This window comes from Galeopterus variegatus, unplaced genomic scaffold (assembly GCF_000696425.1).
Source record: "Galeopterus variegatus unplaced genomic scaffold, G_variegatus-3.0.2 Scaffold2359, whole genome shotgun sequence".
NCBI classification, from domain to species: domain Eukaryota; kingdom Metazoa; phylum Chordata; class Mammalia; order Dermoptera; family Cynocephalidae; genus Galeopterus; species Galeopterus variegatus.
In genome coordinates, this window is record NW_007728470.1 from 95562 (window position 1) to 115388 (window position 19827).

The 19827-nt window shown below is 52.3% G+C and overlaps 1 protein-coding gene across 1 annotated transcript in view; it reads right to left on the reverse strand.

Annotated features, from left to right (window-relative positions):
- Window positions 1-5762: 5762 nt before the first annotated feature.
- Window positions 5763-19827, reverse strand: part of COL16A1 (collagen, type XVI, alpha 1) — a 49469-nt gene continuing 35404 nt past the window's right edge. The window contains exons 50-68 of the mRNA XM_008581457.1: window positions 19479-19523; window positions 19309-19362; window positions 19038-19073; window positions 18644-18706; window positions 16288-16359; window positions 16073-16126; window positions 15417-15461; window positions 15156-15200; window positions 14783-14836; window positions 14277-14330; window positions 12076-12126; window positions 11638-11727; window positions 10133-10168; window positions 9561-9605; window positions 8458-8646; window positions 8033-8099; window positions 7086-7262; window positions 6833-6910; window positions 5763-6130 (exon numbers count right to left, since the gene is read on the reverse strand). Of these exons, the coding sequence (XP_008579679.1) occupies window positions 5928-6130; window positions 6833-6910; window positions 7086-7262; window positions 8033-8099; window positions 8458-8646; window positions 9561-9605; window positions 10133-10168; window positions 11638-11727; window positions 12076-12126; window positions 14277-14330; window positions 14783-14836; window positions 15156-15200; window positions 15417-15461; window positions 16073-16126; window positions 16288-16359; window positions 18644-18706; window positions 19038-19073; window positions 19309-19362; window positions 19479-19523 (1458 nt within the window). The 3' untranslated portion in view covers window positions 5763-5927. The remainder of the gene's footprint in view (window positions 6131-6832; window positions 6911-7085; window positions 7263-8032; window positions 8100-8457; window positions 8647-9560; window positions 9606-10132; window positions 10169-11637; window positions 11728-12075; window positions 12127-14276; window positions 14331-14782; window positions 14837-15155; window positions 15201-15416; window positions 15462-16072; window positions 16127-16287; window positions 16360-18643; window positions 18707-19037; window positions 19074-19308; window positions 19363-19478; window positions 19524-19827) is intronic.

Here is a 19827-nt window from a genome sequence, read left to right on the forward strand (position 1 = left end):
ACCTCGCCTTTCCAGCCTTATGTTTTACAGCCCCAGTCTGTTTCCACTTTGTACTTCTGTGCTCAACTCCCCCATTCAGCAATCTTGCTTTGGAGTGAAGATCTTGGTTTTATCACTTTTCTACTGCATGACCTTGGGCAAGTTATTTAACCTCTCAGCCTCAGTTTTCTCAGCTGTCAGAAGCAAATATGTAAATTTGGAAGTGAGTTTATCGCACCTGCTCAGGTCCAGACTTATGCTCAAACCACTTATGCTCAAACCACTCCTTTCACCCGGACCAGCCCATTTCCACTCCCTCAAAGCTCAGTTCCAATCCCATCCTCTACCTAACCCTTCCACATTGCCACCAGCTCCAGTGTTGGCCACTCTTTTGCCAGTCTCCCTGTGCACTTGCTAATGTCGGTGCCTGCCTTGTATAAGAATTCTCTTTGATGGTTTTCACAAAATTCATTCCTCTCCTTCATCTCAGAAAATCCACTCATCTTTAAAAAAAAAAAAGGCGAGGGTGTCAGCCTGTGGCTCACTTGGGAGAGTGTGGTGCTGATAACACCAAGGCTGCGGGTTTGGATCCATATATAGGGAGGGCCCGTTAGCTTAGTTTGGGAGAGTGTGGTGATGACAGCACCAAGTTAAGAGTTAGGATCCTTACCAGTCATCTTTAAAAAAAAAAAAAAAAAAAATCCACCCAGTCTCTCAGTCCAAAAACCTAGGATCATTATTGGTTGTCCTCTGTTTCTCCACATACTCTCCCACCTCCATTTGCACTGTTTCAAAAATATACACATATCTGTTCTTTTCTCCCTGTTCACACTATCACTGATCCAAGTGGCCTGGGTCACTACAATAGTCTCCTAACCAATGTCCCTGCTTACACTCATCCCTCCACACTCCATTCTCCATAGGGCAGCCAGAGTGACTGTCTTAAAATGTAAATCAGATAATGTCATTCTTTGGCTTAAACTCCATCAGGGGCTTCCTATCACTTTTATAATAAAATCTAAACTCATCCTTATGACCTTTGTGGCTCTCCATGACCTAGACCCTGCCTGTGTCTCCAGCCTCACTTTCTGCCATTGCTGTCCTCCTCGGGTCACTCAGGCCATGCTGACCCAGTTGCACCTCCCCTGTAAATACTGAGCTCATTCCTGTCTCCAGCTCTTTAGATTAGCTTTTCTCTCTGTCTGGAATACTCTTCCCTTGACTTGTCAATGGTTGGCTCTTCCTTGTCATCCATGTCTCAGTTCAGATATCACTTCCTGGGGGTAGGGGAGCATTTCTTGACACCACATCTAAAGTATGCTGCCCACCCCCATTACATTCCATCTATCAAATCACTGTATCCTATTTTTTCATAATATTTGTCACTACTTGAGTTGTCCTCTTTAAGGATTACATGTATATTGTAGGATTGTCCTTTTATTCATTCCTCTATCCCCAGCACCTAGAAGAGTGCCTGGCATGAATTCAATAAATGTTAGTGGCCATTATTATTATTATTATTATGTATCAAATGCTCACTAGGTGCCAAACATTGTGCTAAGGACTATGTATTTAGTTTTCACCACAGTAGTTTGAGATAGGTACTATTATCCATTTATAATGAAGACCCAAGGCTCAGAAAAGTTAGCTTCCTTAATATCAAAATATAAATGTAGAAGTTAGGATTTGAACCCAGGGGCACATGCTTTTAACTATTCAGTATTTAATAGTAGAATCATGTCATCTTTACTTTTATAACCCCCCAATCCAAAAAATATTGGTGGGATTGAATTTCAAAATCTCAGAAAGGAAGAAGTCCTGAAGTCCAGGCTGAAGGTCAAGGGGACATTTTCCTGGAGAGAGAGACACCTGGCCTGCACACTGGGATTGTGTGATGCACATTCATTTATTCCACAAAAATATTAGTCTTTTGAGTTCCCACCACTTGCCAGGCTCTGTTCTAGGTACTCAGGATTCAACCCCTGTGAGAATTCTTTGTCCCCATCCCCCTCTACCCAAAAAAGAGTTCTTAGGAGAACTTTCTGTTGGAGGTCTGTGCTATTGGGAATCAGGGGCATTCAAGTCTTCTTGCAGGCAGGCAAAGACCAACTAAAGCCAACGTCTAGGGCTGTGCCTCTGAGGACCCGCAGCAGGCCAGGTGTGTTTGTTTTGGAGAGATCAGGATCTTCCAAAGACTGAAAAACATTCAACTCATTTCCAAAACCTCAACTACCTGAGGTAGACAGAGGTGGGTGGAGAAAGTTCCTGTTATTTTTTCAGTTTTAACCAAAGAAGAAAACTTGCATTCCAGCCCTTTTTAGAGCACAGAGCACTTTTCCGAGTTCGTGGAAGCCCTGCGGCTGACCCATTAGAGGTGAGGCAGAGCTTGGTACTGGAAGGCCCATCCACTGGAAAATACCACCTCCCCTAGACACATTGTCCCCTCAGCCGCCTGGCTTGGCACCATCTCCCGTATGGCTTACTGAGAAGGAATACCAACACCCACCTAATTATTATGGAATTAATTCTCTTTGATTCCAACTAGGTCCAGTTCTGAAATTTAAATTCCATTTGGAGGTTGTGGATCAGAGGGTGATTTGCAGCCTTCCACAGAACCAACCAAAAAATGAGAACAGCAGATGTGACAACTGGCTACAGTCTCCTTCCATTATGGGATCATAAGGAGAGTACATTAACATATTCTGTTCCCGTAAACTATCTGGGACAATAACAAAAAAGATCTAGTCTTGTAAGGGTTAACAAACCACATGTGAAGAAATCCTAATTAGATTCTGTTGAATTCCAGTGACAGAGGAAAATATTATGACGAAAAGGAAGATTTAAATTCCAGAAGCATCAAAATTTGGGATTTTTCTCTGCAGAATAAATATGCAGCAGCCCTTTCCCATCTTACAGAGCAGAGGATTTCTCAAATTAAGGACCCTGCAGTTCATTCTTTGCACTGCCAATGAACCCCCTGTGAGGCAAACCCGACTTGATATACCTTTGTGTAAAACCTATCAGTGGTTTCCCACTGTGTCTCCCCTGTTCTCGCTCTGCAATCCAACCCTACTGCCCTGTCCCCCGTCACTCAGCCTGCTGTGCTCAATCATCTCTGGACCTTGGCACATGCTGTTCCCTCTGCCTGGGTCGATCTCTCTCTGTCTAGACACAGTTAGGTTCCCCAGCTGTGCACTCCCCAGCACCTGGTACTGCCCAACATCCCACTTTATTGTAATGGCTTCTTTAACATCTGCTGTCCCCATAGACACTGTGGGGGCAGGGACCATATCTGCCTACTTTGTCTTGGGGGCCTCAGAGCCTAGTACAGTTCCTGGTGCAAGGTAGGAAGAGGAAGTGGACTCATCAAGTTAGACTTTGCCAATCAGAATGATCTGTGTGTTGCCTTAGAAGTCTGGAATAGACTAAGAAATGCAGAAGAATAACAGGGAAGGAATGTGGAAAAGCTGCCTGAGAGGAGTGGCAGTCATGTGCCCCTCCTTCCTTTCTCTTCAGTTTCCCCAGCTCCTGAACTGATGAGCAAGATCCACCGTTTTTGTTTTTGTTTTTGTTTTTTTTGCTGACTATAGTAGCAAAAGAGACTACAAAATTCAGCTTTCCGTCTGATTCTTCATGGTCCAAGAAAATATAGCAATTTCAAACTCCGAGGAAGCGAGCACTCAAATCATGAGAGCTTAAACCTAGCCTGTCATAGAATCCCATAAGAGTAGCATGAATTTGACTCAGGAAGACGAGTGAAGAAAACATCATTTACTCTGTAAGTCTTGATTACCCGGTGACCCTCAAAGGGGAGGAGTTTAAAGTATCCTCATAGCATTTTCCCCCTCTGGTCTTCAAAGCCAACCTGCTCAATTCAACAGCTGGTCCTTGCTTCTCTTTCTTTCTACTGGTGCCAACGTGCTCCTGATCATCAGGGCCATCATCAAAGCACTCTGCAGACTGGGCTGAAAGTGGAAGCTGGCCTTCCAATGGGAGTGCTTTAACATCTGTCCTCATCCGCTGTCCAAAACCTGGCCACTACTTCAATGCAAAGATGATGCATTTCCTTTTTAATGTTTTATGTTAGAACCAGGGTTAACAGAATTGCTGGTGAGGGGTGAAAAAAGAATTGACTCCTCCTTTATGTAAAAATATCATGTGAGACACTCGGGCATGCTCAGGAGTCTGCTTGATTTCATTCCTCTGGCTGTGGCACACCTCTGCTCCTGGCAGGAAAAAAATAGGGCAAAGGTTCTGAAAAGCCATCAATAGGCTGGTCTCCTGGTGTTTGGGGCCCAACAAAAGAAGGGAATTTTCAGAAATGTACTGGAAATACCAGTTCTGGAGAGATTTGACAGCCAGTTTGAAGGCTTCAGGCAGTTTGGATAAGAATCTAGACTTTGCATACATTTCTGAGCCTGCTCTGTGATCTCTTTGAAGTTTATCCTTCTTGAATAAACCTTCCAGAAAGCTGGGGCCAGAAAAAAGGCTTTCTTTGGAAGTCCCCCTGGATTTGCCCCGTTGCTTTGTCACAGGGCAGCCAGCCCATCAGGACAAGCGATCTGAAAAGTAGAGAAGGAAGATGCTTGAAACAGAATGTTTTTATAATGTTCAACTTGCTGTCTTTTCTTCTTCTTCTTCTTCTTACTAGCCTTTTTACATATGGAGAGGGAGACAGCAGATAGATCACCATACTCCCAGTGGACTTTGAGGACCATGAGCTTAGATCTGATCGTGGCTTGGCTGTGACCCCGTTGCACTTCTTACTAGCCTTTTTACATATGGAGAGGGAGACAGCAGATAGATCACCATACTTCCAGTGGACTTTGAGGACCATGAGCTTAGATCTGATCGTGGCTTGGCTGTGACCCCGTTGCAGTGATAAAATCTGGCTGTTTCTGAAGGCCTAAACTGAGATATATCACCATTCATAGTCCAGAAAGTCGTTGCCTGGAGCACTTATGGATAGCCAGTGACAGGGCCATGCGTTTGTGCAGGCAGGAGGTTCCATCTCATTTCCCAGAGAAGCATTCCCTGGTTGCCTAGTCCCAGGGCTGGAGCCTATCTTTTCTGCTGTTTGCACAAGTTTTCTAATCACAGAATTACTGGGGCATCAAGAGGAGACTGCATGCTTGGAGGGGCTTCCAGGCAGGTGAACACACCTCAGCACTGGGTAACATTTCCCAAGGTGCAGCCTGGATTGGCTTTGGGTCACACTCAGGAAATGAAGAGGGTGGGCATAGGGTTGTTGGAGTACCAAACACTGGTCTCTTTAGGGAAGCAAATAGGGAGGGGCCTTTATGAGCTGGAAGTGGGGTCTTTGAATCTGCTTTTGGTTCACTCAAGAGGAGGGGCTGAGTGATGCCTCTTCTCTAACTCAAGAGAAGGGTGCCGGGAAGGGCAGGACACAAGGCCCAGAGGGCCGAAGGATGAGCCAGAAACATCTGGAGAGGAGATGGACTGGAAGCACCCTATACAGCAGCATCCCACGACTCCTATGGCTGACCCCAGACAATGAGGGAGATGTCCTTTTTTTTTTTTTCCTTTTTGTCTTTTTTCGTGACCGGCAATGGGATCGCAACCCTCAGTGTTGCGCCCACACCTCGCTCAGCCAGTGAGCTGCCGGTCTGTATGTGGGATCCGAACCCTCAGCGGGAGTGCCGCCACGCTCCCAAGCGGCGCACACCGGGCCGGCCCCGAGATGTCCTTTTTTGACCCTGAGGCCAAATGAGAAAGGAGGATGACGGAGATGTGGTCCAGCACCAGATGAACCCCACTGGAAGTGAGATTTGCAGATAGTTTTGTTTATTTATTGTTAAAAAAAAATATTAACAGCAATTAAAAACGACAACAACAATAACACAAACATTCACAACCCATCACAGAGTCCTGTAAGCTTTGGCCATTTATTCCCAATGGAGTCCTTCATTCAATGGCAGGAGGTGATTTCAGCCAAAAGGCCCCTTCATATTTTTCATGGGTGGGTACTGCTGCTCCATTGGCATGGCTCCAAAGCAGTCAGAGGGGTTACAGTGGCCAGCCTTGCCTGGCTGGCCCATGGGACCTGGGGGGCCAGGGATGCCGGGAATGCCCTGCTGGCCCATTGGTCCCGTTGCACCCATCTTGCCATATCCCGGAGGACCTTGAGGACCTAGGGAGGGACAAGTCACGGAAGGAGAATCAGGAGACCCAGATCAGAAGAAATCGTGGCCATGGTAAGTAACACCTCACATATGAATATTTCTCAGGTTACAACAAGTTTTCATGATGACCTGATCTGATTCTCACATTGACTTAACAATAACAATACTTACTACTGGCTAGTTTTATTGAGAGCTTTCATGTGCCAAGCACAAGGCTGAGTGCTTTTTATGCATTATTCATTGAATCTGCACAACTCTCTGAGAAAGGAACTATTTCTAATTTTGTAGATGAGGACACCGGCTCAGAGAGGTCACACATCTGGTAAGCAGTAAAGCTGGGTCTCAGATCTGGGTCATCAGGCTTTGGCCATTTTCTTTCAGGCTATACAGCTAAGCATGTATCTTCAAAAGGCACACAGGCAATAAGAGGCTGAGCAGGACTTGAACTCTAGTTCCCTGGGCCCGACATGTGCAGCCCTCTCCTACTGGGTCATGCTATCCCAGCTTAGGACTTGAGGACAGGCACTGTGTCTTCCACCCCCTTCCTCCACAGGCCCTGGCAGTGTCTCACATACAGTGACATTACTACAAACAGTTGTTGATTGACCCATAGTATTTGGAGTTCTACACAACCATGCTGTAGAAGAAACATAAAGAAAGGGGGTCTCTGCTGCTCTGGATTCATGGTCTCAGATGCTGGTTTTTCCTACCTGGAGGGCCGGGGAGACCATTTTCTCCTGCAATGCCAATACCAGTGTCCCCCTTTTCACCTTTGGTACCAGGCAATCCTGGGACAAAGGAAATAAAATAAGTCCTATCTCTGAGCAGAAAAATGACACAGCCAGTCAAATTACTCGAAGCACACACAAACACACAAATACCACATTCACGACAGACCTCATGTAATGCACAAGTCTGCCCCAGAGCTACATGTGCCCCTCAGGAACCACAGGGCATACCTACCTCTCATTCCTGGCAAGCCCTGCCGTCCTTCTCTGCCAATCTGACCAGGGAGACCAGGTGATCCTGGAGCACCTGGCCGGCCTGGAGTGCCATCCTTCCCTGGGGGCCCTGGTCGGCCCGGAGCTGCTACCATCTCCATGGGGAACTGCATCCTGGAAGTGTAGTAAGCCATCCTCTCTGTAAGAAAGGATAAGAACTGATCACAGGGTGCCCCAGGGACTCAGACTGCAGATGCTGAAGACAGGCCACCAGCATGGAGTCCAAAACAGCCTTCCTTCAGTGGGATGCCAGGGCAAGGAAGTGGGCTGGTCTCCTAAGCGGCACCCGTGCCCCGGCCTCCACACTGCTCTCCCTGGAGATCTTTCTGAAGCACAGATCTGATTACGGCCTCTCTTCTCCACACTCTTCACCACTTTACCGCTGGCTTCAGAATCAAATCCAAACTCCTTGCTTCGTATTCAAGGACTGCTTCCCAAACAAGGTGCCCAGCCCCTTCAGGACAGGGCATACCAATGTTGGATGAACAAACAGAAGAAAAGCTTAAAATAAAACCTCCCCAGCCACCTACAGTTGTGCTCGCCCCTCTGTCTGGAGCCCACTTCGTGCAGACTTGTTTGATAGCAATTTTCTTGTCTGTCTCCTTTGCTCAAGTGGGGCTTGGGGAGGGCAGGGGGGAACCGTTTTATCTCTGAGCAGGTGACAAGGAAGGTCTGAAGGATAATTGAGCATATGCCTGTCAAACCCCAGGCCTGTAAGTACAGAGCGGGTGACAAGGAAGGTCTGAAGGATAATTGAGCATATGCCTGTCAAACCCCAGGCCTGTAAGTGTGTGGGGCTGAGAAGGGAGGATGCTGAGCTTTAAGGAAAAGGAAGCCAGGGCAGGGCAGAGAAGTGGCAGGGAGGGGCAAGCAAGCAGCACCCACTGCCACCAGCCAGCTGCCAATTACCATCAAACATTTTAATGATCTCTTGTCTGATGAACCTCTTGATTTCATCATAATTCACCATGTCTCCCTGAGAAAAGAGAAGAAAACCTGCCTCAATTACACTTCCAGGCCTGGCGCTTTCCCCTGGGGAACAGACTTCATGGAAATAAAGGATGGGGAGGAGGGCAAAGGTCACAGGAGCCTCCCACAGATTCTTAACCCAAAGTCCTAACCACCCTGAAATGGTCTAAATCATTTTGTGCTTAAGTGCGTTTTTCTGGGGAGAGGATTCTATAACCGCTCCCCTCCCCCACACAGTGAAGAACCACCTACATGGGAGTCATGCTCTTTCCTGCAGAATATCAGCAGGAGCTTCTAAAATGACCCCTGCTCCACCCCACATGCCTGCTCTGTGGGACAGTGTCCATGGCTGCCCTCCCCCTTACCATGGAGCCAGGCACGCCAGGCAATCCAGGGCTCCCCGCGGGCCCTGGAGATCCAGGGTGGCCTCTCTCTCCTGCAGGACCCGGAGGCCCAACAGGTCCCATGGAGCCACTCTTGCCAGGCCCGCCAGGCATGCCAGATCTCCCCTTTTCTCCTGCTTGGCCCTTCTGTCCTGCGGGCCCTGGATCACCCTACAAGGACAGGAAGTCACAGTCTAGCATTACCAAGCTGTCAGGTCTACATTATGATGTCTCAGCAATCTGCCCCTTCCTCTCCATCCTCCCACCGGCATCTCTCTCTGGACTATGGCTACAGCATCCCAACAGGTCACCCTGCCTCACGGCCCCCAAAGTGGTCCTTCCAGAAGACAGTTCTCATGATATTACTCCCTGCTTAGAAATTCTGATGGCTCCCACCTGCCCACAGAATGAAGACCTAATTCCTTGGCCAGACATCCAAGACCATTCACGATGGGTCCTGATCATACCTTCCTCAGCCTCACCTCCCTGCCCTTGCACCTTCAGCCAGACCTCACTGGCTGTAATTCTCTGATTCTGCCATGCTGTCTTAATCCACCCTGCCTGGAATGCCCTCCCTCCCTCCTTCTCTACCAAGTGCACTCCTCCTCCTCAGCCAAAATGTTCCTATTCTCATGCAGCCTCCCTGCTTCCCCAGGCTGAGCTGTGTGCTCGCTTCCCATGACCCTACATGCTGCCTTATCTTCTTCTGTAAAGCTTGCCATACTCTAGTGTAAGTGTGACTGGACTACAGGGAGCACCTATTGTTCAGGGGCCTCCGTTTACCCAAGGCCAGGACAGAGGGCCTGGAATGTGAGCAAGACCAAGTGGATGTTGTGGAATGAAAAAAATGAATGAATGAATCAGTAGGTCAGAGAATAAACTGGAGATTTCCATTCCCCCAACCACAGCTAAGGAAAGGCCCCATGTGAGAAGTTCTCAGAGATGACATTGCTCCAAGTTCCACCCACTTTTCTTCCTGCCTGCTGGTCTTCCTGGGTCTCCTCTCTGTGGCTCAAATCATAACTTGCAGCTGGGCTTAAACAACCCAGGAGCTTCTCCTCTCAAACCAGCCAGTGCCCACTCACCTTTGGCCCAGGAGGTCCATACAGTCCCTGTTTTCCAGGGGGTCCCTAGAGGAAACAAAAGTCAGGGGTCAAGTCTGGTCAGCATCTCTGAGGCATTCGGAGGAGGTAGGTACAGTGACAGGGCCACCTGCCCTAGCCCCAGACCACCAGGCTGTGTCCAGCTGGGCTCTGTATAAGAAAGAACAACAGCCTCCCTGCCAATAGAGGGGTTGACAGCTGGAAGGGAGAATCATGTCCCTGGGGCCTTGTTTGATCATGTAGGCTGGGTCCCCCATCACAGATGAAAAGAAGGTGAGGATAAAGAACGGAGGGCCAGGCAAGAGCTGATGCCCCAGAAGTATTTGTTTGACCAGGTACATGATTAAAAAATTAGTGTAAAACAAGTCTTGCTTCCACCCTTGTCCCCTAGTCTCCAGTTCCTCTCCCCAGAGCAACAGGGGTTATCAGTGTCCTGTATATCTGCACAGAAATAGTCTATGAGTACAGGGGATGTTTACTGAATGAATGAAGAGGGGGCAGGGCAGGGCAAGGAGCAAGCAGAAGGGAAAAGGAGAAGACCAGCTCAATGGTACCTCTTTGCCAGCTGCACCGTCCGCACCAGGTTCACCCTGGGGAGTAGAGAGCCATGGAGATGTGATGAGCCCCAACCCAGTTTGGTGCCACATGCCTCACATGCTCAGCCACCTGTTCCACCGAGAAGCCATGATCCTCCAGCCCTCACCCTCTGACACTCTGGACACAGGTGGTGTAAACTGAGACCCCCACCCCACACTCCAGCCTGGTCCCAGAGCCCCATACTAGCAGCTCCCAGTGGCCCCCCTGCCTGAGCTCTACAAGGGAAGAACAGCCTGCCTTGCTCTTTGCCTGGAATCCTGACAACTTGCACACTCCCTGGCTGAATATATGTTAAATGTTTGCTGAAGGAATGCATGAACTGTGAACCTCTCCTCGAGTGAGGTCCTAGAGATTGGCCAAGGAGAGCCTGAGCCTGCTCCCTCCCCATACAGGAGAGGCTGCCTCTTGTCCCAGCCCTGCTCTGTGGGATGCTGGGGAAGAGGAATCTGTGATTGCAAGGCAAGTGGGAGATCCCTCCAGGGGCTCTGGAGGCTCCTGAGACTGCAGGCAGGGAGGGAGGCAGCATCGAAGGACCTGCCCTGAGTCCTTGGCAGGAATCAGAGTGAGTAGGAGTGGAGAGGCTAGGCCCTCCTGGCAGATGCGCTCACTGATAACCCCCACACTGACTGGGGTCATGTACCCCATCCCAGGCCACCAGCCCCAGGGTTGCTGTTACTGCTCCCCAGAAGAAAGTCACCTGAAAAGCTACCTGACCTGGGGGCTAGGAGACCTGGGTCCCTCTCTCAGTTCTCCCAGGAGACTTTTCATCCCTGAGACTGGCAATCAGTTCTAACTGATGTGGTATAGCTGTCTAGAACTTTTGAAAGAGGTGGTTTTGCTGAGTGGCTAAGGACACAAGTTCTGGGATCAGGTAGGCTGGGGATCAAGTCACAACTCTTCCACTCACTAGCTGTGTGAGTCTGAGCAACTTACTTAACCTTGCTGAGCCTGTTTCATCATCTATGAAATGGGGATAGTCACATCTTCTGAATTGCAGTACAGATTAAGACAAAGTGCACATCAGGCACTTAGTTTGTCATTCAGCACATGGCCAGTGACCAATACATCACCGCTCTTAGTGTTAAACATTAGCTGAGACAAGTCGTGGTTTCTGAGGTGCTCAGAGAGTTACAGTAATAGCACTGCATTTCTGGTTCCTGACATCTACTGACAAGCTCCCTGGGGAAGGGGCAGGGACCAGGTCTTCTCTGACACCTGTTTGAGAGGTCTGCATACAGCTGCTGCTGGTGCATCGTCAGAGGACCCTGTGTGCAGCTGGCACAGCACTGGTCTGCAGGCTGTCTTTCCAAATGTAATGAGATCCTCAGGTGCAAGCTCCATGCTGCCATCCTGCCATGGAGCCTCTCTTTCCTTGGAGACCCCAGATGTGCAGTGCATGCTCAACTTGCAAAGCCAACTGACCTCTTCCTCCTGGGCTGTGCCATAAAATGTGGGGTCTTACCGGGGCACCAGGGTGTCCGGGTGGGCCAGGCTGGCCTGGAAGTCCTGCAAGGCCCCTTTCTCCGGTGGCTCCCCGGTCTCCTTTCAGGCCCTAGAGAACAGAAAGGTGGATGGTGAGAGGGAAGGGAAGAGGGTGAAGTGGACCCCTACATAGCCAGAGGCAGATACCTTATCACGTGCCAGGGACCATGTCCCCCACCTCCCAGGCCCCACAGGAAGAGAAGGGCTGCCTGAACTTAAGGCGGGACCCTGGGAGGACCCCCAGCCCTCTCCAAAGCCCTTTACCACATCCTGGAAAGGGAGACAGGAGAGGCTGATTCCAGGAAGGAGCGGGATGGGGACAAACTGTTCTCCATCCCTCTGGCTTCCTCTGAAAGGAGCCCACAGCAGAGCGGGGCAAAACTCCCAGGAGGGATAAGGAGAGGAGCGTGTCACTCACCACTGCAGAGATTCCAGCTGGACCTGGCTGGCCTGGAGGCCCTGCGGGTCCCTAAAGAGAGACAAGTGAGTGGGATGGAAGAGGGTCCAGGAGTCAGGCCCCAAGAGGCAGAGGGCCCAATGACAGAACAAGCCCTGAACTTCAGCAGTTCCATTCTCTTCCTGAAACTCTTTCTTCCCTTCAGGTCTTGCACTTGAGCTTCTGTCAAAAGATATGTGTCCAGAGCTGAGGCCTGGGGGCCCTGAGCACGCAGGATGGCTCCCACCTACCCACGCTGAGTGGTGTATCAGGGGCTGTGCTCAGGGGATGGTGTGGGAGCCACAGCCAGGGAACAAGTGCAGAGGGCAAAGGGAGTTAACTACCTGAGGGAGTTAACTACCTGTACTGGGTGTCTTCTGAGACCTCCTGCTTCCCTAAAGGCATCCCCACTTCCTGCTGTTCTATGGAGGAAGGAAGACCAGGAGCTGGGGTCTGCATAGCAGGGGGTGAGGGGCAGAGGTTCAGCACTGACCCAACATCCACACAGATAAGCTCAGTAGCCAGGCACTCAGGCCCTCTCCCTGGTCTCCCACTGCCCCACCAATATAAGCCTGATGAGGCCCCAACACCCAGGAATGCTCCTGCCCCCTGCACTGGGGCTGCATCCAAAATGCCCTCACCCACCTCGAAGGGCCCGCATCCTCGCCTCTGAGGCACAACTCAAATGTCACCTCCCTGGTCAGAGAGACACCTTCTCTGAACCCCAGGACACTCGGGTCCCTCTCAGATAACTTCCCTCCTAGATGAAAAGTTCATTCCTAGATGGAAAGTTCTGGAGGCCACAGCCTCTGTTCTGCTTATCTCAAGTCTCCTGGGATGGAAATGTCCAGCACTGGGACCATCACACAGCAGGGGGCTGGGCTGGACAGACAGAGGTGAGAGGAGGAGCCCTTCACCCTTTTGTCCCCAGCCCCCACTGAACCTCCTATGGGGCCACAGTTCAGAGCATGTGACTCCTTCTTTCATCTGTAATGGGAGGGGGACCAGGCTAGATCTGGGGTCCCCAATCCAGGACCTCTGGATCCCTTGAGATACATAAAAATAGTGATGGGGACTTGAGAGTTCCTTTTTTGCAATCATGAACTATTTTGAACATTTCCAAAAGCCTGGAAATTATACAGCCAGCCACAATAGGGCTGCAACAAAACACCAGCGTATCTGCTTTTCTCTGGAGCTCTATCAGCTCAGCGCCATCATGATGATCAAAGACATTAACTGACAGTCATCTCCATTACTGAATAATAAAGTAGATGGGAAATTCATCATTATTTAATAAACATCTTCTACAAGTCGTCCTATCTCAGGGCCTGCACCTACACCTACTTACCCAGATGCCCAAGCCAAAAGCAGCAGTCACCCTTGATTCCTCTTTCTACCACTCCGCTGGGCCACCCATCCCAATCCCGATCATCAGCAAGTCCTGCACCTCCAAACACCTCCCAGATCTGCCCGCTGCTTCCCCTCTGCACCGTGGCTAGCTGTCCACTGCTTCCATGTGCATGTCTCCCTCCGAGGGCCGCCACCATCTACATTGTGTCCTCCTGTAAGCTCAGCTTTCCAGTCCCCACCACATCTTTCTCAAGCTACACTCCAGCCACGCTGGCCTTCTTGGGGTTAACTGAACCCACCAAGCTCCTCCCTGTCTTAGGCTCTCTTATGGACTCTCTTCCCCAGACTGCTCAATAGCTGGCTCCTTTTATTCAGGCCGCAGCTCAAATGTCACTTCCCCAGTAGGTGTTCCTCTGGAGTCACCTCCCAGTCCCTCCCTGTAACATCACATTGCTACCTGATGCTTTCACATTAATTTTTCTGTGTGTCGTGCCTGGATGGAAGCTCTATGAGGTCAGGCACCTTGTCTGTCTTGCCCACTGCTGTTGCCTCAATGCTTGAAACAGTGCCTGGTACGGAGCAGGTGCTCAATAATGATTTGTTAACTAACTGAATGACCTTTGTCTGATAGTGAACTTGAATATGCCCAGAAAATAAGAAAATGTTGAAAAGCCTAGGAACCACTGACTTGGGTGAGCCCACAGCCCCCTCTAGCTCTGGTTGGGGCAGCTCCTGCAGTCAGTTCTCTCATGTCGTCCCAGCCTGCCCACCACCACCCCACCCCATTGGAATCCTAACTCGCATAGAGGTAGAAACAAAAACAGTTAACTCACAACATGGCCGGGGGGGCCGGGTCTTCCCTGGGGTCCCATGGCACCAGGCTCACCCTGTGGGAGCCAGAAAAAAAAAGAAATGACACAGCCAAGGAGTTACGTGCACACATGTGGCTGTTAGGTGGGGGAGAGCTGAGCAGAGCTGGTGGGAACGCCAATGGGCAGAGGAGCTGGGCTGAGCCCCAGCCTCCAGACCCAAGCCTGCCAGGGCCAAGGGGCCAGCCCTGCCCCATGAGAACTGCTAAATGGAGAGAGAGGCACCCCCAGCCTGAGAAGGCCAGGCCCTGCCATTTTTAGTTTGGTGACCCAACAGCCTCTAGGGAGTGGAACCAGTTACAACCCTTAAGAGGAGGGAGAAATTCAAGATGTGCAGGGATGGGTGAGACCTCCCCCAGCAGGCCGAGGGGAGAAGGCAGCCACTCTGCCAGTGAGCAGGAGGGAGCAGCTGCAACCCAGACTCAGCAGAGTCCCAAGGCCCACTAGAGGCACAGATCCAGAGTCCTTACCTCTGCTCCAGGCCGGCCACTGATGCCAGGGGGACCTGGATTGCCACAGTCACCCTAGAAGACAGAAGGGCACCTGGAGCTTGCCAGACCTTTACTTGGCACCCCCCATGCCAAATCAACCCCACATCAGAGGGACCCTGCCACCTGCCCTGGCTTTGGACAGAGGCCCTCTGATGCCCCCAGGCTGGTAGATGGTGAAGCCCCAACTCAGCGTGCCAGGCACTGGTGACCTCAGAAGGCTCAGATGTTAGGATGGCATCTCAGCCAGAGGTCAGGTGGCACCTCCACCCCGGCTAGGCTGCCATGTCTGCCTGAGGTAAGGCCTTGGGGAGAGCAGAGAAAATCTGCTTGACTGAAGTCACCAGGCCCTTACCTTAGGTCCTGGGAGTCCGGGATGTCCCGTTTTCCCCTTAAAGCCCTGGAAGAAAAAGCAGGGAGCTGTCATATCCCTCGCCTCCCCCAGGGGCCTCTTCCCACTCCTCCTTCCTCAGGTTAAACAAATCAAACCAATCCAAAGTCATGACACGGTCTGTGGAGGGCTGGATTTGAGCTGCCACAACCACCCAGGCAGAGGCTACAACTGCTCAGCCTTGACACCTCTGAGCTCCCAACTCCTTCCTGCAGCTCAACTTACCGGGGGTCCCATGAGTCCAGGTGGGCCAGCAAGACCAGGGTCCCCCTAGGGAAAGAGACCAGGGGCATTGAGACAGGAGTTTTGTCCTGCTTGCACCCAACTCATTTACCACTGTCTTCTCCTTCTCTGGCTTCTCCCCCTCCCGGCTATGTCAGGATGGAGAGAATGTCACATTGGGCAGAGGGAAGACTCCAAGCCTGGCTCAGCCTCTGATTGGCTGTGGACCCTGAATGAATCCCGGCCCCTCTCTGGGCCTTCTTTTGGGTATAGAAGGGGGTTGACCTTGATGTTCTGCCTTTTTCCATGGCCCCATCCCTTTCAGATTTCCCAGCAAAACTAGCCCCAAGGAGCTGGGGCTTGCTCAAGTCCTTCCAGATCTGCAGCCTGACTCTTTCTGAAACCCAGCCTAGTTTCTTTAGTTGCCTGCATTCCTAGGTATAAATATATTCCTTTCACTGTCCTGCCTTTGGTGATGCCTAGCTCATCTGACCTGGTTAAGACCACTAGGAGAACTGAGAAACCAAGGGGCTCTGGCGCCAGCGGGGAGGTGGGGGGCAGTGGACTCCATCAGGGTTCATTGGAGTTCCCTTGACTTTAGCACTTGGCAAAGGAAGGAGAGGAAGCAGTGGCTGCCCTCCCCATCCCTATCATCTCACCCTCAGGCCAGGCTTGCCATCCTTCCCATCCAGACCATCCAGACCGGCCGGGCCCTGGAAACAGGAAAAAAGCATTTCTGCATGCCTGTGTTGCAGCCCTAGGAGAGTGAGACCCGACTCCACCCCTCAACTCTCTCCAGCCCTCACCCAACTCCCACCCCTACCCACACACACATGCACACGCAGCCTGCCAGGCTAAGAGAACACACACTCACCTGAATTCCGGGAGGTCCTGGTGGCCCAGGGGAACCAGGCAGGCCTGATGGTCCTCGAATCCCTTCGCTGCCCTGGAAACCAACCCCCCCAAAAAAGTCAGCAGGGTCTTGCCCCACCCTTAGAGACTAAGCCCTGGGCCAGGGGTTCTGGTGACCACTGGAAGTCAGGATCACTGGCTTCTAACCCTAGTTCAGTCCTGGTGTAACTGGATACACTGCACACAACATCTCCCCAAAAGGACCTGTCTTCATCTGCAAAGCACCCCTCTTTTCTCACTGTTCCATGAGGAAGGGACAGAGCCCATTCAGCCCAGTGTCATCTTCAGGGTTGACCCCAGGGCTGATATGGCAGATGCACAGTGACATGTGCTAACTGAAAGCACACACTCAATTCACAGGGGTCCCCAGCACATCCGGCACTATGTGGGCCCTGATTCCCCAAGATTAAAAATGTGGGTGTCCCCTGTCCACAAGGAACTCATGGTCCAGGGAGGGTCCCAGGACCACCACAACCAAGGGCAATACCACAGTCCATGTGCTCCATGTGGAAAGGGGCTGTGAGGGTCCAGAAGAGGGAGCGGCTCACTCTGGCTGGGGATCAGGGAAAGTGTCACAGAAGAAGTGTCCCCAGATGCCAGACTCTGAAGGATGTCTGGGATAGGGCAGGTGGAGGAGAAAAGAGCATGCCAGAGGGAACCTAATAGAAGGATAAAGATTTGGAAGTGGTCACATGCCTGGCCTGGGGATCCCAAGAGCTGGCCAGAGTGGGAGAAGAGGCTGGAGGAGTCAGAGCCTGATTGCGGGGAGGGGTCGGAGTGCCGTGCTAAGCGTTATCAGACAGATAAGTGGTTTCAAACTACACTTCTCAGAGCCCTGGGGAATCTTGGGGGAGCCTCGGAGCTGGGGATATGAAGTGGGGACTCAGAGGGTGGGTCCCTTACCATTGTCTTAGAGCAGCTCCACTTGTATCTGTTTATAGATTGAGGTTTTATATGAGCTTTTGAGTGATGAAAGGCTTGGGAACTCTAAAATAAAGTCTGAAAACCAGGAACTGGGGAGCCATTGAAGATTCAAAGCAGGCGAGTGAGAACAGATGTGTGAACTAGAATATTTACCAGAGAAGGAGGGAATGGCAAGCAGCTTGGGGGGGGGGCTGTCCTGGATCAGTGGCAGTGGAGGTGGCCAAGGGGAAGGGATCCAGCTAGAAACCCCGCAAGGGGAAATAGGGCTGGGGGGGGGGTGGCAGTGCAATGCCACCAGCCACCAGGAGGGGTCAGCACAGCCCCAGCCAATGTTGTCCCCCCCGCCAGGAGTTGGGATGGAGAACCACTGGCCAGAGGTTTGGGATTCCCTGCAATGACCGGTCTAAGGAGAGCAGAGACTGCCACCTAGGTCCTCCACAGGGAAGGAAAGGGAAGGGAGCCAAGGGAGCTGGCAGCCACCACTGCCCCACCCACGGCTGATAGGAACAGACTCAGTGTCTGGGGAGGCCGGGGGCTCTGCTGGAGCTGGGAGGGGAGTCTCAGCCCTGCTGGGCACTGTGTGCCCTGGGCTGCCCCCTGACCTTTTGGACCTGTTTCTTCACCTGTACAGTGAGAAGTCAGTGTGTGTGCTTTCTGAGGAAAGAGGCTCCCCACAAGGCTGCGGGCCTACTGCCCCCATTCTGGACCCCGATCCCTCCACCCCAAGCTTAGAAGTCAGTCTTGGGGCCTCTCACACCACCCACCCGGCACATCTAGGGAGCCCAAAGGTTGGGCTGAGACAGGAAGTCAGCCCATCAGGTCAAACTCAAGGGCAGCTCATATGGGCACTCCCAAGACTGCTGCTCCTCCCCAATCTGTCACCAGGTCACAGGCCACCCCTGTCCTCTCTGGCCCTTGGGGACAGCCTGAGCATGGTTGCCTGAGACGGAGGCCCATTCCCCATCCAGGCGGGTGTCCTCCTTGGGGCTCCTGTCTAGGACATGCCTCCCCCTTCCCTCAGCTCCCAGCCCTCCCACTGAGGAGATGAAGCTGGGCTGGCCCATGCCATTCCAGCCATCCACCTCTTACCACAGCCTTCTGCCTCCTCCCCTCCACCATCCCTGCCTTTCCCCTCCCCAACAGACAGGGCCTGGGCTGCTCAGAGGCTGGCAGGTATTCTGGACCTAGTGGCCACCCCGAGGAGCTCATTGGTCTAACACAGTCCCTGTTGCTGTCCAGCGTGGCTGGGCCCATCCTGGACACCTCTTTCCCCAGCCTTGATGCAAAGAATCAGTCTCTGAATTTCCCAAAGGCCTGAGGCTAGGGGTGGGTTAGGGGTAAGGGTGCTGCGTGGCTCAGATTTGTGACTTTGGCCAACTTGGGGTCCTGCTCACCTTCTCCGCTGGGGGCCCTGGTGGGCCAGGTGCTCCAACTTTGCCTGGGAATCCAGGGGGACCCTGTATCAATATAGGAGCAGGCAGGAGTGAAAGCAGGGCTCGGGGGGAGCTCCCCTCCTGTCTTCCTCCTGCGCATGTTAATGCAATCCATTCTGACTTCCTAGAAACACCACCCAGGAGCATTATGGCCGCCTGGCCTGCTGGGCCGGGGCCCACCCACGAGGCCCCACTCTCCAGGTCCTGGCTCCTGGAATTGGGCCTGGCCACCCAGGCCGGTCTTTCCCTGCCTCTTCCCTCCCTTCCCAGGCCCATCGTCACCCAGCCCAGCCTGGTCAGGCCTGCCCCTCCCAATGCGACCACATCAGACAGAGCCAGCTCTGTCTTCACTCACCGGCGGGCCTGGAAAGCCTGGCTGGCCTTGAAATCCCTGGGGAAAGAAGCAAGGACAGTGTGCTGTGCCGCCCCCTCTCTCCTGCCTGGCCGTCCAGGTGGAAAGAGTGACAAGAAGAGGCAGCCTCAAGCCCATGGGGCCTTGCCCAAGATGGCCTGCAGGTGAGGCTCTGGGCATGAGGTGGGAGGTTACAACTCAAGGGTGGGTGGGGCAGGGAGGCTAGAGTTGGTGACCACCAGGGACCCCCAGCCCGGTCCCAGTCATCACTCACCTGGTCGCCCTTTTCACCCGAGTTCCCTTGCTGTCCTCGCTCTCCTCGGGGACCCTGTCACTCACAGGGAACAATGCAGCTGGAACCCATTCTTCCTGCCCTTGGACCCCAGGGCAGGACCAGGACCAGGGCTCCCATGTCTACATCTCCCTGCCCCGTCCCTCGCTCACCGCTGGGCCTGGGGGACCTGGGAGGCCTTCAGATCCTGGTGGGCCCTGGGGACACAAAGAAGCAGAATCAGTCAGTCTGACTGGGGTAGATGAGGGGTGAGGCTGGTGGACTGGGGCAGGGGTCGGGGCACAGAGCAGAGGCAGGGCATGCGGCAGGCCCCCTAAGCTAGCAGGACTCCCTGCCTGGCCTGTTCGCGCCTCCTCTCCCTTGCCTGAGCTACTGAGTCAGCCAACTAACTAGTCCTGCTGCCTCCTGGCTCACTCCAGTGCAGCCAGCAAACGGCTGCCATCTTCTCTTCCTCAAGCACAGCTCTGATTACATCACTCCCTTGCTCAAAAACCTTCCAAG